This window comes from Delphinapterus leucas, chromosome 15 (genome assembly GCF_059928025.1).
Source record: "Delphinapterus leucas isolate spDelLeu-1000000601 "Yukka" chromosome 15, BTC_Dleu_Yukka2, whole genome shotgun sequence".
In the NCBI taxonomy this organism is placed as follows: Eukaryota; Metazoa; Chordata; class Mammalia; order Artiodactyla; family Monodontidae; genus Delphinapterus; species Delphinapterus leucas.
In genome coordinates this window covers 57,904,023-57,928,853 of record NC_143143.1, presented here as the reverse complement: position 1 = coordinate 57,928,853, position 24,831 = coordinate 57,904,023, and the positions used below count along the sequence as shown (strand labels likewise).

General features: G+C 51.5%; 1 protein-coding gene across 1 annotated transcript; it reads right to left on the bottom strand.

The window, feature by feature from the left end:
* Positions 1 to 3,522: 3,522 nt before the first annotated feature.
* ADRA1D (adrenoceptor alpha 1D) lies at positions 3,523 to 24,464 on the bottom strand. The gene is made up of 2 exons (XM_022592936.3): positions 22,427 to 24,464; positions 3,523 to 5,090 (listed from the first exon to the last, which is right to left on the bottom strand). The coding sequence occupies exons 1-2, from the start codon at positions 23,544 to 23,546 to the stop codon at positions 4,501 to 4,503; spliced, it is 1,710 nt and encodes a 569-aa protein (XP_022448644.2). The 5' UTR covers positions 23,547 to 24,464; the 3' UTR covers positions 3,523 to 4,500.
* Between the last annotated feature and the right edge of the window lie 367 nt (positions 24,465 to 24,831).

Genomic DNA, 24,831 nt, shown 5'->3' with positions numbered 1-24,831 from the left:
AGCTCAGCCTGTTGTGGCCCCAGTTCCTGGATTTCTTCTTGGTTCCAAATTCACCCGGGAATTCCTGCTTCATTCTTCTCCAGACAAGAGCAATTTGAGAATGTAGGCCAGGGGCTTGTTCAGCACTCCCTTTGTTTCCCTGCTTCCACCAAGGGGTGGATGGGGGAAGGGAAGAAACGCCAGTCCAGACCTGCAGGAGAGCTGAGTGCAGCCCCACTTCCCAAAGGTACCACCCCCAGCACCACCTGGGTCCACTGGGCTCCCCAGAGAGTTATTCTGAGCTGAGAGGCTATGGGACGGATTTAGCCTTTACAAGCATCTGGTTTTGTGCTTCGCTGAACCACAAGAAGAAGAAAAAAAAGGAAATTCTTTTCCAAGTGGACAGTGAACATGTAACCTCCTGGGGGTATGACAGGATGGGAATAGAAACAGGGTCAGGAGGGCACTGAGGAGTCAGGGATCTGACAGGTCACCAAGGTCCCAGACCTTTCCCCAGGACCTGTCAGTGCCTGGAGCAGGAGGGACTAAGGGACTAGCTTGTAGTGGTGGTAGTGGTGGTAATGGTGGTGAGGGGCCTACAGGGGAGAGTGGGGCTCCAGGTGGGAGGGGTGGGTGGGCTGCAGGGCACCTGGAGCAGGAGGACTTCTTTCTGCAGAAGTCCAGGATGTAGCTGGCTCTCTGGCTGGGGAAGAATACAGGCTCTAGCCCCTTGAGGACTGGTGGAACCAGCTGAGGGGAGGGTCTTGCAAAGATGGTGATGTCAGCCAGCTATCAGGTTGGCACTGGGGCAGTGTCCCAGGCAAGGGTAATGGGGCAACTCCTTCAATCTAGGATTTAATGAACACTTATACCTAGTCTTGAGCAGCCCAGGGTCAGACAGTCCACTTCCTCATAGTGGATGAAGACATGGATTCTATCAGTGGACTCTAAGCCAGGATGAGCTTGGTGTGAGCTACTGGAGAGGCTGAGGGCTACTCAGGGCTTAATTCTGAACAGGGGGTCTGGGAAAAAGGTCTTGGGAAGATAATGGCAAGTGGAGAGGAGGGCGGGCAGGCTCAGGGCCTCTGGGAGCCTGAAGCCTCAGCATCAGTGGCCTTGTCATGCCTGCATGGAGTAGAGGACATGGCTTTGCATGAGGCCGGTGGGCTTGTATTTGGGGTGTCTGGGGTCATCCAGGGGAGGGTGCACACATTTAGAGCTAGAGTAGACCCTTGGGATCCATTTATGTACAAGTGGTCATTTAGATGATTTGGAGTGGATGAGATTGGGTAGCAAGTTGAGATAAGAAAAAAAAAACCCTGAGGGACACTTAAGGGCATAGAGAGGCACCTGCACAGGAAGGGGTGGGGGGAGAGAGAGAGAGAGAGAGAGAAGAGAGAAAGCGGGGGAGAGAGACGGAGGGAGGGAGAGAGAGAGGGGTGGGGAGAGGGACGGAGGGAGGGAGGGAGGGAGGGAGAGAGAGGAGGGGAGAGAGAAAGAGACGGGGGGAGAGAGAAAGAGAGAGGGGGAGAGAGAGAGAGAGAAAGAGAGAGAGAGAGTATGTGGTCAGGGGACCAGAAGATCCCAGGGGTGTGGTTCAGGCTGGGAGAGGAATATTTCAGGAAGCAGGGAGCAGCCACCAGTGTGGACTATGGCAGAGATGGGGGTGGGGAGGAGATTGGGGAAGTGAAAGGTCCCAGGTGACTTGCAAAAGCAGCCCTGGGGGATGCTGGGACAGAGGTCTTGGAAAGAGTGTGGGAAGCAAGCAAGATGGGTAGCAAGAGCCCAGCTGGAGAGGGAGGGTAGACTGGAGCTGGGGCCTTGGGAGGGAAGTGGGAATGCAGCTTTCTAAGGAATTGCGCGCGCGCGTGTGTGTGTGTGTGTGTGTGTGTGTGTGTGTGTGTGTGTGTGTGTGTGGTGGGGGGAAATTGGGCAAATACCAGTGCCTTTGGAGGCTTGCTTCTGTTTCTGTCACATTTCACAAGACCATCCTCCTTCCCACTCACAGAATCCTTCAGGCTTCACTCAATCCCTTGAGGATTGTGTAAAGGAACTCCTAGTCCCATTTTGATGGGTACTGAGAGTCTTCCCCGCTCCCCCAGTCACCTTGACATTTCACAGGGGCCTCCTGCAGTCTAGGGCCCCATTTTTTATATGCACCTCAGGGACAGTCTCTTTAATCAGTTGTATGGGCTGGGCTGGGGTACCTGAGGACCTTCTCCCAGATGTCCCAGAATCACTTGCAAGAGGCTACCTCCTCTAGAAGGGCTGTTGCTATTCCCTCCATTCCTCTTGGCCACTCCAGGACTCTTTGCCATGTCCTGAGAACAAGGTCAGCAGCTCAGTGCTTTACTGATGATTAGAACTGGGATGCTGGACGCCTCTGCTGTGGCACAGCCTCTCTGGGGCTCTGTAGCCCCATCCCCCTCTCCTGGAAGGCTCCTTCCCTGGTGTGGAGGGCACAGGAGGAGGCAGCTGTGTGCAGAGAGTCCCGTGTGCAGGAGACATGAGCTGAGGCTTAAAGGTCAGATATGTTTTGCTGATTGATCATCAAGCCTAGAGAAAGTACTGGGCAAGCTGCTGACCCCACCTGCCTCTACACCCACTGTTATCCAGGACAGGGAGGCCCCCTAAAATCCTTCTGATGAAGGCTCCCTCCCTACATTTCTCCCTTGTCCTCACTGTCGACCTCCTGTGGGCTCAGCTGCCCTGGCACGTGGGAACCCTCTTAGAGACCCTCCCCTGCTGTTGAACCCCTGCTGGGGAGCCCAGAGTTCAATCCTCTGACACTAGGGTCTGCCTCCTTGCTGAACTTTGCTTTGACGGATGGCCCCCACCTCTGTGAGAAGACTGTGGGGGCTGTGCCCAGTGTCCCCGGCTTTAGGGCAGCCAGTGTGCTGCGAGATGGGGCTCTCTTTGGGGTGTGCAACATGCTCCCAGTACCTGCTTTTAACTGCCCCTCCTGTGCCTTGTGGGGGTTACCAGGCCTGAAAGTCCAGTACCTGCTGTAGACCCACAGTGTGAAATTTCTGCTCTCAAGCCCAGATACTGGCTGTCTTTTTACCTTGTAATATTGGGATGAGGGGTCTGAAATTGTGGTGACCTTTTAAACAGACTACCTCCCTACTACAGGATGGAAGCTTTTGGCTCAAAATACTGGTTCATGTTGGCCCCAGCAGTTGGTTCTTCCAGTTTCAGAACACCACCACTCCAGACAGCCCAGAGTATTATCTAACCAGCTCTCCTTCCAAGGGTCCCTTGGGCTACAGTCATCATTCCCATCCTGGTTGGATGTATGTGGTTGATATTATCTAGCTGAAGACTGAACTACCTGTAGTCTCTTGGGAACATGACAAGTGTTGGACATTTTACTCAAAGCCAATAAGCATGGTTCCTAGGTAGGTGTTCTCTCACCATGTATACCTGTCTACTTGGGCTTGTACATTTTTTCATGTAAAGTAATGTTTCACCCATTTAACTGATGGCCACCTTCCAGACTGAGGCCCTCAGAGCATCACAGATATATCTGGTGAGACTGAAAAAGCGAAACTTTGTGCTTATAATTACTGTTTGTTCCCAAGACTAATCATGTGAGTTTTAAAAGCCAACAAAATGCCCAAATCTTTTGGTTATGCTGAAAGTCCCAAAGGACAGCAGCCATCAGTTAAAGAGGCAGGTTGAAACTAGAAAGGTGAACACAGACCCAATTTATCCTCTTGTGGGCCTTTAGTACTTGAAGGATTTTAGAAAAACAAAAAGTAGTTCTTTATGGGTTGTAAGCTGAAGATGAACAGTTTGCACAGTTTGGACAAAATAGAAGTACTCTGACCAATAAATATGTCTAAAAATGACACAAAGTTCTCCCCATTTGATGGTTCCAGAGCCCGGCAAGAAGTGATGGGCACAGGCACAAGGAGCTATATACAGTGTAAACAGTAAGGCCTTTGGGGAGACAAAGTGAGGGGCAGGGCGGAGCCTCAGTAGGGCAAAGTGGGCCCATAGGTTAATACAACAGGCTTGTAGGACAGTCATCCAATCTGCCGCCAAAGCTTGTGGGTGGCAATGGCAGGCCACTGGATTCCTCCAGTCTGCAGTAAGGATAAATTGTGTCCATTGAGAAGCTTTGGCCCCACTGACTTTTTCCGGAGGGGAGGCATTGGGGGCAGCCAGGCAGGGCCTCTGTGCCCTTTCCTCCCCAAGAGGAGGCCATCTACCCAGGGTTCAAGGCATGGATGGGGCAGTGTTTCTCAAACAGGGATTGGAAACAAATGGCCCCAAGGAGCCCTCAGCCTCTCCCTTGAAAGGAGGAGCTGGGGGCATCTGTGTCCAGGAGGGGGAGCCCATAACTTTCTGCCCTTCAAGGGCTTCACCCACACCTCAGTTCCTCGGGGATTCTGGAGAGCAGTCGCCCTGATCGATTTCTGGGTCCTTGATTCTCACCGGCCTCTTGAACAAAGCCAGCCTCCATCTCCACACCCTTCTCCCACCCCCAGCACACTCCTCGGCCTAACTCAGGGGTCCTTAAATATCAGTCTCCCGGAGAAGGCTAGAGTTTGCCAATTCGTAGGCCTGGCAGGTGGTGCCCTCAGCTGCCTCACTGCGGACGCGTAAGCACACAGCTTCCACCTCCAAGTGCAGGGCGCACGCAGACTCTCTGGCGTGCTTCTTTTGCGACAGGCTGGAGACCTTGGCATGCAGCGGGGTGGTGGGTTTCTGGAACGGCCCGAGAAGCCTCCACTTGCGAAAGGCGCAGGGCGGCTTTCGACGGCCGACGACCGGAGGCTGCGCCTTGCGTGTGCCTGGGGAGCCGGGGGCTGAGGGCGTGGTGAGGGCCAGCAGGGCCCCGGAGGTTGCGGCGCCTGGGCCAGGAGCGTAGTCAGGGCGCGGGCCGCCATTCGAGGCTTGCCAGTGGTGACCGTAGATGCTCCAGAGGGGGCGGTGGTGCTGGCGACTACGATGGCATTGGCAGCGCAGGAGGCGGAGGAAGGCCCGCTTGAACTCCCGGCTGGAGCAAGGGTAGATGAGCGGGTTCACGCAACTGTTGAAGTAGCCCAGCCAGAAGATAACCTTGAAGACGCCCTCTGAGGGCTTCAGCTGTGGGAACAGGGAGCCTGTGGGAAGCAGAGACCCAGGCTGGTTAGATGCTCAGGGAGGGGGAGTCCCAGGCAGCGCCTGGTGCAAAGGGGCCACCCTCTCTGCACTACTCCCCCTCCCCCCACCCCTTTCAGGGGCCCTGGCCATTCATCAACCAGTGGCTCTCAAGATATCTCTCCTCAATGAGTCCCTGATATAATTCGAGGGTGTCCATGAACTTGAATGAGAAAAAAATAGTCATCTTCAGCTTTACTCACGTTTACCTGAAATTGAGCATTTCCAGCGAGTGTAAGCAACAAACCTGAGTAGAATTAGACAAAACAATATGAAATCACTGTTTTGTAGCTCAAAACTGGTGCAATATTGGCAGTTTACCCCCTAATATTAGCAGTTGCTACAGATATTTTGGAATATTGTCTATGCTTCTCACTATTTGGAAGTGTCAGTCACTAGAACACGCCACTAGATCTTGTTATTTAAAGCCTTCACATGGAAACACATTGGAGACTAAATCACAGCATTCAATTAAATGAAGTCGATTTCATCTGCAATCCTTTGTATTTTATTTTTTGCCTTTGAAAGAGTAACTCTGAGAAAGGCTCCATACACTTTGCCAGATGCCCAAGTAGTCCCTAGCATAAAAAGGGTAAGAACTCCTGAATTAAATGTTGACCAAGGCTTGCCCTGAGCCAGGCACTGTGCTGGGCTGTCATCAAACACCTGAGGCCTTGCTCTCCCGGTAGCAATGTGGGTCACATATCATGGGCATGCAGGTGGGATGATGATGGTGCTCAGTATATTGGGGTGGGGGGCTTCCAGGGTCTCAGGATGGACAGGAGCCAGGCAGGATGAGGAAGGGCAGAGGGTATCAGGAGTGGAAGGGACAGGTGGGCAAGAGGATAACAAGTTTGGGGCATGGGAATGTCCTGTAGGATATGCTCAGAAAACTTCATTTGAGACAAATGATGAAAGGCCTTAAATGCTGGGAAGTTTGGCTTTTATTTTGTAGGTAGTTAGGAGCCATGGATATTTTTGAGCAGGCAAGAGATAGAACCTAGAATTATGCCTCAATAAACACAATGCCCATGAGCTGTCAGAATGCAGGATAGTGGGGCTGTCCCAGTGGAAGTGGGAAGTGGTCAGGAAGTCTTCTGGGATGGCTTGGAAAGGGAGCAGAGTGCCAGGCAGGAGGAGGTGGGGACACTGGGGTCTGAGCTGTGCCAGGAAGACCCTCCTCCCTGCATACCTTTCCCCTGTCTTCCCCACCATAGACCTCAAGGAGTCATGTCTCCAAAGGCACCTAACAAAATGCAAAGACATCACCCAGGAAGCAGAGGCCACTTTGTCACCCTCACTACCCTCAACATTAGCAGGGGTTGGGGGTAGGCGGCAGGAGCGTCCCACCCCAGGCAAAAGCCTCAGGTGTCTGCCAGGCTGAGCAGACCAGGGGTAGTGGTCCTTGACAAATCATGGTCCTTGACAAAGCAAGACCTGCTTTCTTTTCTCCTTGCCCTCAAAGAAATAAGAGCAGTGTCCCCTACTGAGGGAGCAGGGGCACCATGCCCCCCTCTTTGACCTGGGGACCCTTGCATATCACCCACCTCCCACCCAGTGGGATTCCTGATGCTAAGAGATACTGTGGAGGAAGAGGAGTGTCAGGCAGTATTGCGTGGCACAGCATTTTCAAACCCTGGTCACGCAGCCTTGAGCAAGTTATTTGGCCATCTAAGTCTCACTCTTCTTTTCTGTGAGATACATACAACAATTTCTCTAAAGGGATTTTGTGACAATTCATAAATTTCAGGGCACAAGACTTCGCAGTTTTGTAGTAAATACTGGAGTCTGTTCACTGCCCCTTTCCCTACTTCTGTGGCTTTTGAGAGAGGAGACCTCAGCCCTGGGAAGGGACCCCGTTCCCAGCTCTGGAGAGTGGCCAGAAACAGTAGCCGAGACCTGGTGGGTTTGGGGGAGGCTGGGGAATCAATCAGAATGTAAGGAGATAATTTTCCTTGTTGTCCCTGGAATGTGGGGGCCACCAGTGTTGACCTTAGCCTCCAGGAAGGCAGCCTTCTGAACAGCATCCCTTAATGGCTGCAAAATAAGACAGAGTGCTGAAAATAACTTTCTGACTCAGGCTAGAATTCTTTTATATTTAGCCCAGGATGACAAATCAGGGGACTATGCTTTAAGCAGTAAGCCAAAAGCCAGCCAAAGGGCTTTGTTATTGGTGTGGTTTTGATTCGGATTGGTGGGCAACATGGCATATAGTAGTGTGGCCTGGGCCTTGTTTTAAGCATTAAAATTCTAACTCATGCTCAACCAACCTATGCGGAAGCCTGCTGCCAGCTGGGAATTCCTTACACACAAAGGAGCTGGGATACAAACTCAGCCTTTCAGCCCCAGGTTTTTCCTACTGTGTCCTGCTGAGGGTTCTGTCTTACTTTGGGGTCTCCCAGAAGCAGACCTGAGACAAGGATTCAAATGCAAGTTGTTAATTTGGAAGGTAAATGAAACACCAGTAGTGAAGTGTGATAAAAAGAGGGAAGAGAAGGAAGCCAATAAAAGGAGAGTTAACAAGTTAGTCACTCTCACTGGGAGCTCTGGGGGACTGGAGAACAGGATCAGTAAGGTGAGGGAGGTGGGGTATCTATACTCCCATTATCATAAGCCAGTGTTTGGGTTGCTCCCTCAGGGTGTTAATTTTCCATCCTTCCTGCTTGCTGTGTGGGTGGACAGTGAGGATTTTGCTGGTCAGAGAATGCTGCAGGCGAAGATGTGGAGGGGGGGATGGGTGGGGCACTGACAGCACTGCCACAATTTTGTTTCATTGCTGTCTGCCCTCTGTGCACAGACATCTTGCCTGGAAAATACAGACGTCTGTGCCTTGCGCTCCAGCTTGCACAGGCAGGAGCTCCTAAGAGATTTTTACTCTGTTCCTTTCACATATGGCAGTCCTGAGCCTCACACCTACTTCTGCCCAGAGTGCTGCAGTCTACCCCCTATGCCTCCTTGCACCCTGCCTCACTCTTTGCTTCCTGCCTGCCCCAGCGTTCTCTCTTCTGCCCACAGCCTCTTTCAAGGATCTCTGGGTCGGGGGAGAGGGGCTTGTGGGCACTTCCCTCCCCTTTGCCATGGACGAGGTGGGTAACTGTCCTGAGACTCCCGAGGGTGCTCACTGGCATTATCCCTGCAGCACTGCCCTGCTGTCAGGGCATCAGTGGACAAGCCCCTTCTCAGCCACTCCCAACTTTCTCCTCCTCCAGCTACTCTGACTTATGGCCTCTTAGGTCGACCACTTGGTTTCACCTCTCTTGCCTTCACAGTCCTCTCCAGCTGCCCAGCACAAGCCTCTGCCAGCCCCGGAAGCCCAGCTACAGGAAAGCTTCAATGGGTACATGGGGGCTCTGAGGCAAGGCCTCTGTCTCCCAGTACCTGGCACTCCCCTTCTCTGTCCTGAGCTGGCTCCCTCTCCTACTCCCCACATTGTCCACAGCCGTTCTTGCAGGCATAAAGCACAGCTGTGCTAACTCATCTTGGCAGTTGTCACTGGAAACAGGTGCTCATGGGACCCTCCTCTCTCGGCCTCCCGCCATCCAGGTGCCCAGCACCACCCCCTTGTTCTCCTTTCTCTTGCAATTCCCACTTCTCTTCTGTCTTCGTGTGCATCAGCTAAGTTGCCACACTGACTGTTCACTGCCCTCTGGCCACAGCAGGCTCCCCAGTCTTGTCTCTGTGCTTTTGCACAGGATCATCCTGGACTGCCCTTCCTCCTTCCTCCACCTGGTAGTGCTGGCTCCAGTGGCACCTCCTCCTGGGAGCTTTCGTCACACCATCCCCTCCCGACCCAGCAGAGTTAGTTGTATTCCCCCCTCCCCTAGCACATCTATTCACTTCTCAATGCCAAGAACACTGTGGGTAACTACCAGTTTCCCATCTATCTGATCCTTAAATGGAGAGGTCCCCACACCATCCTTGGCACATCGTAGGTGCTCCACACATCCTGACGCCTCTCTTTCTGGCACGCTCTGCATCCCATCCATCACCAACTCCTGTTAGTCCTGAATCCCGCACTTTGTACCGTCGCCCGTTACCACCCTGGTCCCAGCTACAATCATCACCTGCCTACAGTGCCCTTCCAGGTGGGCTCTCCGTTCCTGCCCCTGTGCCCCCCGCAGCACCCTGTTCCCCACATAGTAGCTGGGTGTGTGTGTCCTTTTAAAACATAAGGCTGAGCAGTTCATTTCTTCACTTAAATCTATATTCCACTGCTGACTGCAGCTTTCTGTCCTCTCTCTTTTTCTCATCTGAACTTTGACCTGCCAGCCCCTTGGATTTCTCCTATCATCTCTGCTTAGCTGAGACTTCTCCTCACTTGCACCCCAGCCATTCTTTCCTCAGTCCTTCCATGTGCATGTCCTTCTGGATTTGGGTTGTATTTATCCAGCCAGAGCCTAACTCTGGAGAGATTCACCCACACTCTGAACACGCTTAGGGTCTCCAACCTTAGCTCTGTGTCCTGGCTTCAAGCAATCTTGCCACCCATTCTCAGCCCACTCCCCCGCCCCCACCTATTCCTGCACCAGCTCCTTTGAGCCTTTACCCCTCTCCACAGGCTCTGCAGTCTGCCCCTTTCCCTTCTCCAAAGCAGTTGATCTCACTTCCTGTTTCACAGAGAAAACAAGACAAAGAAGTTGGGCACTCACTCAAACCTTCTTCACCTGTCTTCCTCCTTGGTAAGAAAGGAGTCTCTCCTCCCACCCTAGGTTCACGTCCCTACTTGTGTTGTAGAGCTCTCGACCCATCAGTCACTCGTGAGCTTGCCTCTGTCACAGCTGCACCCTCTTTGCTGGTTCTCTGGCTATGACTTCATTCCCTCCATGCTTTCTATCCACACATGCCATCTCCTCTTCCCCACCTGCTTTCCACTCCACTGCTTTGCCCCACTGCCCCACTCCACCCCAGCCCTCCCACATGCAGATACAGCTCTCATCCATCCTGGACACTTCTCATCTCACCCGGGGCTTCTGGGGCGCCATTCTCTTGGATTTTCTATTCCTTGTCAATTGCCTTTGCTCCTTCCTCATGTCCCCACTGCTATGTGTAGGAGTGCCCTTATAAGAAGAGTCTTGTAATCTCTTTTCTTTGCATTCTCTTGGCAATTTCAGCCAGGCTCACAGACTTTTGGCTGGTAATGCCCACAGTTCTATCTCCAGCTCAGTTTGCTCTCCCAAATTCTAGACTCATAGATCCAAGACTCACTGCCTCCCAGATATTTCCACTCGGATGTCTACTGGCACCTCACACTTATCCTGCCCTCATAAAGCTTACATTTCATAGGGCAAGACCAGCAAAACATATGATAAACAAGGAAAATGCAAACGTATCAAATAATAAAACATGCTAATAAAAAACAAAGCAGGGAAGGAAGATACCTAGTGTGTGTTTATATATGTGTGTGCGTGTGGCTGGGGGTGGTGCTATAAATTTTGGGTAAACTGCTGAGAATATGACGTTTGAGTAAAGAGCTGAATGAGGCATGTGGACATTTTGGGGAAAAGCATTCCAGGTAGAGGAAACAGCAAGTGCAAAGGGCCTGAGGTGGCCCTGGTATGTTTGCAGAACAATGACAAGGCTAGTGTGGATAGAATGGAGTGATTGAGTGTACAGCAGAAGGGGATGAGGTTGAAACTCAACCACTACTCTCCTCCCTGCGCCCTCCTACCCTGTCTGAGACACAATCCCCTCTTCCCTTGAGTAATTCAGCAGCCTCCCGACTGTCTCTTGCATGTACCCTTGCAGCCTGAAATCTACCCTCAACTTGGCAGCTAGAACGATCCTTTAAAAATATTGGGTTGGGCAAAAGTTTTGTTCAGTTTTTTCCATAAGATGGCTCGAGTAGCGCTTAGTTGTCTTTAACTTCATTCAAAACAATTTTGTTAGATTGTATTGTGACAGCTGTCATACCAGCGTGCATTTAAAAACAAACTTATCAAAATTGGTGAATTTTTATGTAGCTATTTTAATATTGAAGATGGAAGAAAAAAAGCATCATTTACAGCGTATTATGCTTTATTATTTCAAGAAAGGTAAAAATGCAACTGAAACGTTAAAAAAAAGATTTGTGCAGTGTATGGAAAAGGTGCTGTGACTGATCGAACGTGTCAAAAGTGGTTTGTGAAGTTTCATGCTGGAGATTTCTTGCTGGACGATGCTCCATGGTCGGGTAGACCAGTTGAAGCTGACAGGGATCAAGTCGAGACATTAATTGAGAACCATCAACATTATACCACGTGGGAGATAGCTGACACACTCAAAATATCCAAATCAAGTGTTGAAAATCATTTGCACCAGCTTGGTTATGTGAATCGCTTGGATGCTTGGGTTCCACAGAAGTTAAGCGAAAAAACCTTCTTGACTGTATTTCCACATGTGATTATCTACTTAAACGTAATGAAAAGTTTCTGTTTTTAAAAGAAATTGTGACGGGCAATGAAAAGTGGATACTGTACAATAATGTGGAATGGAAGAGATGGTGGGGCAAGCGAAATGAACCACCACCAACCACACCAAAGGCCAGTCTTCATCCAAAGAAGATGATGTTGTGTATATGGTGGGATTGGAAGGGAGTCTTCTATTATGAGCTCCTTCTGGAAAACCAAATGATTAATTCCAACAAGTACTGCTCCCAATTAGACCAACTGAAAGCAGCACTCAACCAAAACCATCTGGAATTAGTCAACAGAAAATGCATAATCTTCCATCAGGATAACGCAAGGCTGCATGTTTCTTTGATGACCAGGCAAAAACTGTTACAGCTTGGGTGGGAAGTTCTGATCTATTGACCGTATTCACCAGACATTGCACCTTCGGATTTCCATTTTTTTCAGCCTTTACAAAATTCTCTTAACGGAAAAAATTTCAATTCCCTGGAAGACTGTAAAAGGAACAGTTCTTTGCTCAAAAAGATAAAAAGTTTTGGAAAGATGGAATTATGAAGTTGTCTGAAAAATTTCAGAAGGTAGTGGAACAAAACAGTGACTATGTTGTTCAATAAAGTTCTGGGTGAAAATAAAGATGTGTCTTTTATTTTTACTTTAAAACCGAAGGAACTTTTTGGCCAACCCAATAGAACTAGATCATGTCACTCCTCAAGCTCAAAACCCTCTAAGGGCTGCCATTCCCCCTCACAGCTCGACATGTGGTCCCCTGACCCCCTGACATCCTCTCCTACTCCCCCCCACTCTGTTCCAGCCACACTACCCTCCTTTTGCTTCTTGGACATGCCAGACACACTCCCTCCTTGGGCCTTTGCATGTGCTTTTCCACAGAATCATCTTCCCCCAGAACTCCACATGGCTCCCTGACCTCTCATCTAAAATTGCAGTGTGCCTGGAAACAACCCAAGGGCCCACCAACAGATGACTGGTTTAAGATGATGTGGTATATATAAACAATGGAATATTACTCAGCCATAAAAAGAATGAAATATTGCCACTTGCAGCAACATGGATGGACCTAGAGATTGTCATACTAAGTGAAGTAAGTCAGAGAAAGACCAATATTATATGACTTACATGTGGAATCTAAAAAATAATACAAATGAATCTATATACAAAACAAAAACAGACTCACAGGCATAGAAAACAAACTTACAGTTACCAAAGGGGAGAGGGAGGGAGGGAGGGACAAATTAGGAGTGTGAGATTAACAGACACAAACTACTATACATAAAATAGATAAGCAACAATAATTTACTGTATAGCACATGGGACTGTATTCAGTATCTCATAATAATCTATAAAGGAAAATAATCTGAAAAAAAACTGAATCACTTTGCTGTACAACTGAAAACAACACGATATTATAAATCAACTACAATAAAAAAAATTGCAGTGTCCCCCACCCCATACTCCCCATCTCCCTCAGCTGGCTCTATCTGTGGCCCTTATCACCTTCTCTTGTACTATTTGAGTTATTCTTCATTTTGTCTATCACCTTTCTCCCTGCAGTAAGAGTCCATGGGGCAGGACTAGTGTCTGTTTTGCTTGATGCTGCACTCCCATTGCCCAGAAGACCTCATGAACACACTGAACACAGTAGGCGCTCAACACTTGCTGAGTTTGCTGAATGAGTCCCTCTTTTCTACGCTATATGTCACCATGTCTGGTACATTCAGTTTTCTCTCTAGTGGAGTCCTTCCCTTCACCTCATTCCTGAAGCCTTTGCTGACTCTGGCATCTCATTTTGTTTACATGGCTGTGACAGCCCCCAGTGGTCCCTTGTCTCCTCTACTCTGCACACAGCTGCTGGAGACTTATTGTAAAAAAAAAAATGGTTTCTCTCCTTTTCCCTCTGAAAACCGTTGGTGGCTTCTAATGGCTCTGAGGAATAAACCCAAATTTTCTTGTGTTGCATTCAAGTCTTTTTAGAATCCTAAGCTGTCTTCAGCTTACATCCCTCCCAAATTGGCCATACAAAGCCACAAGCATGTCTTCCCACAGAGGCTGGGCTCCTTCTGCCTTCCTGCGTGGCTCTAACTGCTCTCACGGTGCTTTCTGCTTCCGTCCACCCATCCCTCCAGCCCAGGTCAGGTGTCCTCCCCCACCAAGCCTGGGTTAGGTGCCCTTTTATGCACGCCTGCATCTTAACAAATAAAATTTGTTACTGCTCTATCTACTCTCCTAGACTCTAGGTTTCTTGAGGACAGGGGTGGGATTAATTATTCTTTTCATCCCAGCCTCTAACACACTTGCCTGATCCAGAGCAGGGGTCATAAAGTATCTGTTGAGTGAGTGAATAAGTGCTGTTTGCGTAGATGTAGGTAGCCTCTAAAGTGACGAGGAAGGAAATGGGAGCTCACGCTTGCTTTCTGAGTGTTCAGTACCTACCAGGCTTCATGCTGGGCCCTGTATGTAGCACTTCTCATTTAATTCTCATGGCATTAGCATCCCACTTTGCAGAGATTCTAGTTATCTCCGGAGGGCAAGTGGCAGCATCAGGATTTGAACCTGCGTCAGTCTAGCCCTAAAGTGCTTGGTCTATCCTTGACATCATGTAAAGATAGAAAAAAAACTTCCCCTGGTCTTCCAGGGGCCCTGGGGTCAGGATCCACAAAGACTCAATACCTTCCAGCAGCTGATCCACAAGCAGCATGCCCATCCCTACCTCTGGACATTCGTACATTTGGCCTGGTCTGGAAAATGGCCCTCTTCCTTTCTCCATAGCAGGTCTCTCCAGTTCTTCAGACTTGGGCATAGAACCACCTCTCCAGGAGCAGTTCTGTGATTAATTCCACTCCCGGGGTCTGCGGAGGTGAGAGTGGTTTCTGGAGTGTGTGTGCCTTTGAGCACTTCTTGATTCTGCCTCCACCAAGTGGCATTCATTGGCCTTCTCTATGGCCTTTAGGGTGGCCTGTGAGGACTGCCACATTGAATTTGGCTCCTGTGCACGCATGCCCACCCAGAACACTCAGAAAGGCTGGGCTGTTGCCTGCTCGCTGCATCTCAGGAAACAGACCCCAGCCTCCTGGAAGGAGCCCCAGAAAGCCACTTGGCCATCTCCTTCCCCTTCTTCAAGTCTTTGCTCAAAAGTACCTTTAAGGTTTGAAGTTGATGCTATTAGTGCCCCACCCAGGTGCCCCTGGTCCCCAGCTACTGTGAGTGTTGGCTGCTAATGGCTTATAGTTGGCTGCTAATGGAGAATTGCCCTTGACCAATGGGAGCTGCTTCAACTGGGAGATGACACCTTCCCACCAAGGTGGCAGCCCACAACCAGTGATAGACTGAGCAGGGATGGAAAAGGCCAGACTCCTTGTCTCGAGGTGGCACAATTCTCTGCTGTCGTTCTTGTTCCAGGGATCAGGCTGAGGCCAGACTTTGAGACCACATCCTAGGTTTAGCTCTTTTCTGACTTATCCTGCTTCCCTCCCTCCCAGGTACCTCCTGAGAGTTTCCCTCAATCCATCACTCGCATAAGAACTCCTGTCTCAGTCTCTACATACAGGGACGTGACCCAGGACACTCTTTGCATGGATGTGTCTTCAAGCTCTCTTGATTGGTCCTAAACCTATAATCCAGGGATTAGCTCTTGGTCACTGTTTCAACTCTTCCGCCCACTGCTGAGAAAGGCAGGGCATGAATTTGCATGTTCATGCCCATTTCTCTCCACTCTACAGGCAGGCTGGAGCACAGGAGTGAACACATTGACCTATCTATGAGGAGGGGTGGTCAGGATGTAGGTAGGAGATGACTGCAAACACAACTCTTGCCTGCTTCTCTCTGCTCCTCGGCCTTTTCTTGCATGCATCCATCAAGCTTGCTCCCACCTGCCTTCCCCTATTCCCTGTTTTGGGGTGCCTTTGTCAGGAGTCTAACGTAATGTCCAGGGATGCTGAACATCCACTAGTCAGAAGAGGCAGGGCCTCTCCTGTGTCAGCAGGTTACCCCACTCTTTGGCATGTTGGCTGGGCTAGCCTGGCCTGCACACTGTTGGGGAAACTAAGGCAGGCTGAGATTGGCGGCAGAGGTCTGCAGCCTTATCACAGGCCAGTCCCCTCTCCTAAGTAAGAGCAATGTCCAGGCCCAGGAGATGCTGCTGAGATGGTGGTTAAGGCTGAAACTGGCCAATCTGGCCAAGCCTCACTGAGTGACAGCGCTGAAGCCAAGGGGGGACTGTGTGATTAACAGCACTCTTTTGGCATCACCAGAAGGGAACTTCTTCTTGGCAGAATGTCATAATTCACAGCCAGTCTTGTTCATAGCTTGCAGCCAACCATGAACTATTAGGCTGCACCCCAGCCTTTCCCCTTTCCCACCTCCTCCCTCACCAGTGACTTTTCTATCCACAAGCAGCCATTTTCTCTAGCCAGAAAGGAATAGAGGGATTAAAAATACCATATACCATATTCAGGTCTTTCTCTGCCAACAGGGCTAGCAGAGATGGAATTCCCAGTCCTAGACTCCCTTTCTCTCTCCTAGTTCTTTCAGCTGCTCACTCAGTGCTTCTGACTCTAGAACTCAATTGCACCTTCCCCAAGAGAGGCTGGGAAGCAGTGGACCTCTTTGCAATATTTTCAAGGGTCGGCCTCTCTCATAAGGCACACTTGAGCTGAGACCTGAAGACCCTCTGAGGGAGTGAGTCATGCATCTACCTGAAGAAAGAGAATTCCAGACAGAGGAGAGGGCATGTGCAAAGGCCCTGAGGCAGCAGGGTACCGCACAAGTTCAAGGACAACCAAGAAGTTAGGACTGCTGGAACAGAGAAGGGGAGGGAGAGATGGTAAGAGATAAGGCCATTTTGAAGCAGAGACAATCATAAAAGGCTGTCAGGAAGAGGTGACCTGAATAGGGTCCAGGTCTCAGATGGATTATAAAGACACAGAGTTGAGGATATTGTGGGGCTAGCTGTGCCAAGCTAAATCTCTTGAATTCCTTGCATTGCCAGTCTTCCATGGTGAGAGGTAACTGGTGGGTCCTCTGGCTTGAGATAGGCAAGGAATAGATCAGAAGTCCTTCTGTGCCCTGGGTTTACCTCAGGATCCTTGAGCTCTGTGGGGCTGGCCTAGAGCTACTGGTCTGGCCCTGGACATCCTTCTGCAGCTGTGTGGATTGGCAGGGAGGGGTAGTTCCTAGAGCCACAGAGGCTGCCTGGTGGGGCCCAAGGCAGGGAGATGAGTCACAGACCTGTTCAGTGTCCTACACTGGACCCCATTCATTCCCCTTCAGCTCTTCTCCCTCCCCTTCTCCCCTTTCTCTCTCTCCACCTTCCCTCTCTCCCCCTCTTTTCCACTCTTGTTGTTACTTCTTAACTCATTCCCTGATCTGTGGCCTTGGAGTGGTCACACCCCAAGCTCTGCGTGCCCAAGGCTGAAGTCCCTGCCAAATGGCCCTTGTGCTTGGCTGAACATGACCCTGATCTGAACATGAACCTTTCAGTTCTCAGGCCACACTGACAAATGGCTCATAAGTTGGAGCAGATCAGTGCTTTCGCCAGAGGAGAGAAGTTCCCAGACAGTGGTCACTCTGTCCAGGAGTCCCAGCACTGAATTGCTGGGGCATTGCCCACTAGGTCCCAATGCTGGCTCTCAGGGGCCCAGGCCAATGTTCTGCTGCGTCACCATCTGCAAAGGAGGGCAGGCAAATCTTCTAGCATTCAAGGAGACCTTTTTGGTGGGCATATAGCACATGAAGCAGGATGGGGCAGGGTTCAGGTGGGGTCAGAGGTGGGCTCAGGAACTCAGAGACTTTCCCATGAGGAGTGGGCTCAAGGGCTCTGGTGGTCTGGGAGGACAAAGCCACACAGGAAGTGGTCACGTCCTATGGCAATGCTCAGGGCCCTCATGGCCAGGATCTGGGGCAGAAGTGAGCCTGGAACTGAGCCTGGGGGGAGGTAAGCAGGTGCTGAGGCATTTGGTGAGATTTAAAGCTTAAAGCATGTCTGTCAACTGACCCTTAACCCTGGCTTCAGTTTGACCTCTGATCTCTGACCTAGGCAGGAAGTAACAAGGACCCTAGGGGCCAAGGGCACCCATTGGCCAAGCCCAAAATAGTGATGTCTATAATGTGTGACAGATTTAAATATCACTTTTAACATGGTACTAAAAAACCTATTGGTCCCCTTTGGAAAGATTGCTAGGAAATTGACTCTTCTTTTTTATTTTTTTTATTTTTGCGGTACGCGGGCCTCTCACTGTTGTGGCCTCTCCCGTTGCAGAGCAACAGGCTCTGGATGCGCAGGCTCAGCGGCCATGGCTCACGGGCACAGCCGCTCCGCGGCATGTGGGATCCTCCCGGACCGGGGCACGAACCCATGTCCCCTGCATCGGCAGGCGGACTCTCAACCACTGCGCCACCAGGGAAGCCCAACTCTTCTTTTGATAAAGGAGAGCATCGAGCATCTCTCCTGATTTTGCTGTATGGACTCTATTTCAAGTGACCAAACAGCTAGTGGTGAATTCTTTTTAGAATTTTAGTCTACAAATGCAGAAGGAATGACAGAATTTGGATATCACCACTTTCAGTCCCAGTGATATAATGGGTCCAGGCCATGGTCAATGGCTGCTAAAACTAGCAGGTGAAAAGCTGATGGAACATTTTATAATGAATGAATCAGGCTGACTGCATCTGAACCCCTGATCAATCTTAACATCACAAAAGAAAAGAAATCTTGTCTCAAACACTGAACTTGAATCTGTTCAAGCCAGTTTACAGGAAGTACAGGGAACAAGGGGACACGTTAAATGGCACTAATAGGGATGCAAACTCCAAACTGTGGGCAACTCCTTTGGGACAAACAATCTGGTTTCTTCACCAAACAAGCTGAAAGGGAAAAGGTGGGGGTAGGGGAATCTTATTAATCAAAGAAACTGAGGAGACAAATCAAGTGCATGCAATGTATGTACTTTTTTTTGGACCCTGATTCAAACAAATAAACTAAAATTTTATGAGGCAATCAGCAACATTTGAACACTAAGATATTTGGTACTATTAAACAACTATTTTTTGTGTTATAATGGATTGTGGTTATTTTTTAAAAGTTCTTCTAGAAATATACATTGAAGAATTTACAGATGAACTGATACGGTGTCTGGGATTTTCTTCAAAATAATAAGCAGTGGTGGAAAGTGGGCGGGGTTTGAAATGAACGAAGATCAGCCTTGGGTTGATATTGTTGAAGCTGGGGCCATCACACCGTTCTGTCTACTTATGTGTTTGAAACTATCCATGATTTTTAAAAATGGAAAATAAAACCCCTAGCTCACTGCTTGTTCATAATAATCACTCAATAAATGTTAGCTGTTATGTTTAAAAACTTTTTTAGGTCACATAAATGGGCGTAAATGCATTGCGAGTAAGGGAGGTCTCTGCTTACACAGAGGCTGTTATACTAAGTGAAATAAGCCAGTCACAGAAGGACTGCATGACTCCACTTCCATGAAGGTAGCTAAAATAGTCAAATTCAAAGAAAGAGTGGAATGGTGGGTGCCAGGGGCTGAGGGGAGGGGGAAATGGGGAGTTGCTAATCAATAGGCATAAAGTTTTAGTTAAGCAAGATGAATAAATTCTACAGATCTGCTGTACAACCTTGTGCCTAGAGTTAACAATACTGCATGCTTAAAAATTTGTTAAAAGGGTAGATCTCATGTTATGTTCTTACCACAGGAATAATAATAATAGTAAAGATAGAGGGCTGTGCTTTGTCAACCAGATCCTCGGCACGGAAGGATGTGAAAAGGCCATGGGTTCTGCCACTTCTTCCTCCTATACACACACTGACCAAGCATCTACTGTGTGCCAGGTGCCACAAAGGCACAGATAGGAGATGTAATGCCAGCCTCTTCTTCAGGTTTTTGGGCCAGGGAACAGTAATGCCATTCCTGAGAACTTGCTGCAGCGCACCCCCTGCCTCTCTCCTTGAGTCTGTGGAACCTGCACCACCTCAGGGAGCCTGTGGAGATGGGTCCTTCGGTACTTGGCCAGCACTCTGAGACGCAAACGCTGAATCTGCCCTCCACACCTGGCTGCCAAAGTGTGCTTTCCAGCCTGGACGCCAGTTCCTCAGATGGCTCACAACCTCCTCCTGCCTCCTCCCGCCTTCTCTCCCTCTCTCTCTCTCATTAAGGCATAAGATACTGACAGTCAAGTTTATAAAGTGTGTACATTTTAAGAGTATAGACTGATGACTTTACATATATATTCACCAATGTAGTCACTGCCTAGATCGAGTCACAGACAGGGAAACGGAGGTGTGGGGGATGACCCCTAGTCCCTCTCTGAGACCCTCAGGATTTTAGGTGCCCTGTGCTTGTGTGCCATTCTTTCCTGCCCAGCAACTTGAGCCCCAATGGCCCCACAGGTCAGCATACCTTGTCTGTATCTCCCTCTGCTGCAGCTCTGGCTTGACTAAAACATTTCAGGTGATAGATGGCTGTTCATGGCCCCCTGTGCGTATACCACTGGGACCCTGGGCCCACTTCCTAAAGCTTTTGATATCCTCTGGCCTATTGGGGCTGCTCACTGGCCATATCACTGCTGTGGCTGGGGCTCCTGCTTCCACTTGGCTTTGTGTGTGGAGATGTGGGTGAAGGGCACCCTGGGTCTGCTCAACAACCCCAGGTCGTGGCCCTACTGGGCACCTTCATTTCCATGGCCTGTGGCCCTGGCTGGCACACAGTGCTTTTTCTCAATCCTCCCACGTTTGCTGTTCCTCACACCTGGTGTGGGAACCAGGGCCTGCAAGAAGGGCGGTACCACCTTCTCCTGGCTGCCCCCTTCTCTGCCTCCTTCTGGGTTCTTTCAAAGTGGGTACACCCCAAGGCTCCTTCCCCAGCCCATCTCTTCTCTTTGTCCATCCTTCCTCTTTCTGGGAGACTGTACCCCACACTCCTGCTTCTGCAACCATATCCATCCTTGGTCCCCTTATCTAAGTTCCCAACATCCTCTTCCCCCAAGCACATACTGGCACCTCCTACCAAAATATGCCAGCTCCTTGGATTCCACATTCAACCCCAAAAGTTGCTGCTCAGAATGTTCCCTGTTCCTCCAAAGACGCCTCCCTCCTCCCAGGCCTGGCCCCAGAGCTCCTGGGGGGGGGGTTGCTCCTGGCCCCCCTTCTTTCTGCACAACCCTCAGGCCACTCCTGCTTGTACCACAGGCTCTGTCCTCCTGTTCTCTCTGCTGTCCTGCCCTCCAAGCCACGTCATGGTAGATCAGAATATTCTGTTTCCCTGCTTGGCCTCTGTCCTGCTTGCTCATTATTACCAGAATCCACTAAATTCAGCTCCATTGTGGCCCTGGGCTTTGTTCTAGACTTGGTGAGATGCCATGGGAGGCTGGGCACAGTGTAGACCGGCAGGAAGGGAGACGCAAGATAGCCCCAGGGTTCCCACGCGAGGTGTGAGGAGCAGCAGAGGCGAGGGGTTGAGGAAGAGCAGTGTCTGCCAGCAAGGGCAGAGGCCATGGAGATTTAGGGATGACTTTTTCGAAGAGGGAGACGTGATCTCGACCTCAAAAAACAGTAGCCTTTTGCAGTGTTGATTATAACAGCGAAAAATTAGAAAAACTGAACACTCAGCAGGAGACTGCATCAACACACCATGGCATACTTTCAAACAGGATACTATGCTGTTGCTAAAATAACCAGAATGGATAAATCTCAACAACAAAACATTGGGTGAAAAGGGCAAACTGAAGATGGATGTGCACAGCTGGTGCAATTTATATAAGTCCAAAGGACACACAAAACAATGCTATTTATTATTATAGATTCAGGTGTTTGTAGTAAGAGTATAAACGTGTGTGGGAGTGATAAACACCAGATCTACCTCTGCAGAGAGAGGGAGAAAATGAGGAAGGGACAGGAGGAGGGAACTTAGTTGCGGCTGCTCTGTTTATCTGAAAGGAGAGGGAGGAAGTGACCTGAGGCAAATATGGCGAAATGTTGTCATCTGTTCAATGTGGGCGGTTACAGGTGCGTGGGAGGCCCTGGCTTGGGCTGGCTGGTTGCACCTGTGGGTGAAGTGACTCAGGGCAAAAGCAACCCCATAGATGCCGTTCCCTTTCTTCTCCCTGTGCTGACCGAGCCCCCAGGCTTCCAGGAGGGGCCTCAAGGCATGGGAGGAAGGTCCTGAGAACAGCTGCCCACCTCCCAGGACTACAGGAAAGCCTGTGAAAGAAATAACAAAGTTCTCCAGAAGTGCTAGGACTCTGTAAATTTAAGAAACTATGATGAACAATATTAACTTTCCATTTGATAAGATGCCCTTTCCCTTTCTTTCTCACCCCCACACAGACCACCCCCCCCAAGAGGAGATTTCAGAAATGAGAGCCCACAGCATTCACAGATACCAGCTGGGGAGGGCCTCCCAGGGGGGCCCAGCTTCCAAACAGAGAAAGCAGGTGGCTTCCGGTGTCTGCTGATGTTCACGTAGACTGGCCAGGGATTGCTGCCCATGAATGAATGTAGGCCCTGGTGGTGGAGGGAGGGAGATATGTAGACAAGCACATACACTGCTCGCCACATACTATGGGAGCAGATGCCCGCAGATTTCCACTGACCTTTTGTATTTAGAGGAGTGGGGAGTGTAAAACAAGCCCAGGGCTTGTAATGGCAGTGAAGAAGGGGGAAGGCCAGAAAAGTTAGAAGCTCATAAAACAAATCCTGCAAGCATGAAGAGCCTATTTGTGTCCCACAAAGCAGCATGCGCACGTGTCTAAGAGACCAGGCAGTAAACCTTCCATGTTCAGGTGGAGAGTCACCCTCCACTGGGAAGGGCCATCCAAGTCTGGGTGCCAGGAAGGGACGGTCACAGGCTCAGGGAGGAAGAGAAGGGGCTGGTGGGACAGGGGTCACTCACCCAGTGGCAGAACAAAGAAAAAGGGGAACCAGCAGAGCACGAAGACGCCCACGACGATGGCCAGCGTCTTGGCCGCCTTCTTCTCACGGGAGAACTTGAGCAGACGCACCGACAGTGAGCTGCGGAAGGTGTGGCCCTTGGCGCTGCGCATCCCACCGTGGGCTCCGTCTGAGCCAGTGCTTGCGCCGCGACAGTGGATGCGCAGCACCACCTCTGAGGCCTTGCCCCGCTCGCGCTTGACTCCCGCCTCCAGGCTGCGCGTGGTGCTTCGCGCTACCACATACACGCGGCAGTACATGACCACAATGACGGCCATAGGCAGGTAGAAAGAGCACAGGGAGGAGAAAACAGCGTATCCCGCCTCCTCCGTGATGCCGCAGAAGCGCTCGTCAGGGGGCACCGGCTCCTTCCAGCCCAGCAGCGGCCCCACAGACACCACGAGGGCCACGGCCCAGAGCAGCGCCAGGATGGCGGCCGCCTTGCGCTCGGTCATGATGGCTGGGTACTTGAGCGAGTGGCGCACGCCCACGTACCGGTCCACCGAGATTGTGCAGAGGCTGAGGATGGAGGCCGTGCAGCACAGCACATCCACGGCGGCCCACACGTCGCAGAAGGCCCGACCGAAGGCCCAGAAGCCCAGAACCTCCATGGTGGCCGAGAAAGGGAGCACCGTGGTGCTCAGCAGCAGGTCGGCCACGGCCAGGTTCACAATGAAATAGTTTGTGACCGTCTGCAGGTGGCGGTTGCAGGCCACGGAGAGGATGACCATCAGGTTGCCCGCCACGGCCGTGAGGATGAAGGCGGCCAGGAAGACGCCCACGCCCACGCCCTGCGCACTCACCACCAGCCCCCCGACGGCCGCCGTGCCGTTCACCTCGCCGCCGGCGCCGGTGCTCCCCGGCTCCCCAGCGGAGCTCCGGTTGTCCTCGCCGTTGCCCGCGCCCACCACGCCGCCGCCGCCGCTACCGCCTGCGGTCACCCGCACGCCGTCCACCTCCCGGCCCTCGGAGGCGGCCGCGCCGCCCGCGCCACCCCCGCCACCGCCCGCGCTGGAGCTCCCGGCGCTGCTGTCTGAGCAGGGTCCCTCGAAACTGACGTTCAGGAGATAGCGGAAAGTCATCTCAACGCGCAGCCGTCGGGGGCCGGGGCTGGGCGCAGGACGAGCGACTGGTAGGGCTGGGGGCTCCGGCTCCAGACCCGCGCGCTGGTCCTGTCGGGGTCCTGCCTCAGTTCCTGTGACGTGGAGCACTGCTGCCCGCGAGCGGAGCGGGCGGCCGCGGAGTGGGACCGAAGAGCCGGAGCTGGCGACGCGCGCCTCTCTCGCAGCGTGCCCAGGCGAGCGGGCAAAGCGGCGGCTCGGGGCCGGGCGGTGCGGGCGGCGACCACTGAGGAGCTAGCTACTGGGCGCGGGGCCGGGACGGAGGGGAGGAAGGGCAGCGCCGGGGATGAAGAGGGGCCGCTGGCACCGAGGGACCAGCCGCCACAGTTGCCGGAAGAAGGGAATCTGCGCTCTGGGCGAGCTGGCGTTCCGGGGTCCCAAAGGGCGGTGGCGCTGGCTAGTGCTCCGACCCCGCGGAAGCCACCCCCGCCGCGCCGCGGGTGCTCACGCCCGCCCTCTCCCCTCGCGGTCCGCTCCCTTCCACCTCCCGCGCCCCTACCCCGCCTCCTCTCTCTTACCACTCAGTTAAGTCTCCCTCCCGCCCTTTCCCCAGCGTCTCGGTCACTGCTGGTGCCCTTGGGCGCGCTGAGTGTAGAAGGTGCGATTCCCGGGTCCCCGGACTCCCGGCTCCGGCCGCCAGAGAGCAGCAAGCGCCTGGGATCTGCAGCCTGCTGACTGGACCGCGCCATGCCGCGGCGGGTCTCCTCCAGGGAGAGCCCGGGATGGATCTGCTGCACCTCCTTCCTTCTCTCAGGGGACTGGACAAAGGAGGGTCTCAGACACCTCTGTCCAGTGCAGTGGCGTGGAGAGCTCCAGAGGGTGTCGGAAGCTTTGCGGGCCTATGTGGGCGAAGGAACAAGAGACTACTTATATGGTTACAGCCTTCAGACCCTGCCCAGGACAACTGGTCTGCATACACCAACTTCTGCACTGTTACTTTACTCCATATCGGATGTCGAAATAAAACTTCCCATTGCTACACTAAATAAGTGGCCTCGTTCTAGGGAGGGAGGGTTTAAGTGCTGGAGGGTGGGAAAGGCCACTTGGCGGGATGGTTAAAGGAGGTGGGGCAGACAGTCTGGCTCCAAATCTAGGCTCCGCCCTATGTTAGCTGTTTGACCTCTTTGTGTCTTAGTTTCTCATCTGTAAAATGAAGATAAGAGTAGTGTCTACCTAAGCGTGAAGACTGAATGAATTAATATCTGTTAGGGCCCCAGAGCAGTGCCTATATTTGTTAGCTGAGTGG

What these genes read in the sequence shown, in the direction of transcription:
- ADRA1D (XM_022592936.3), bottom strand. Translation starts at nt 23,546, where the DNA reads ATGACTTTCCGCTATCTCCTGAACGTCAGTTTCGAGGGACCCTGCTCA. An exon ending in TTTCTTTGTTCTGCCACTGG is followed by an intron (nt 5,091 to 22,426) that starts GTGAGTGACCCC and finishes TGCTTCCCACAG; the next exon opens with GCTCCCTGTTCCCACAGCTG.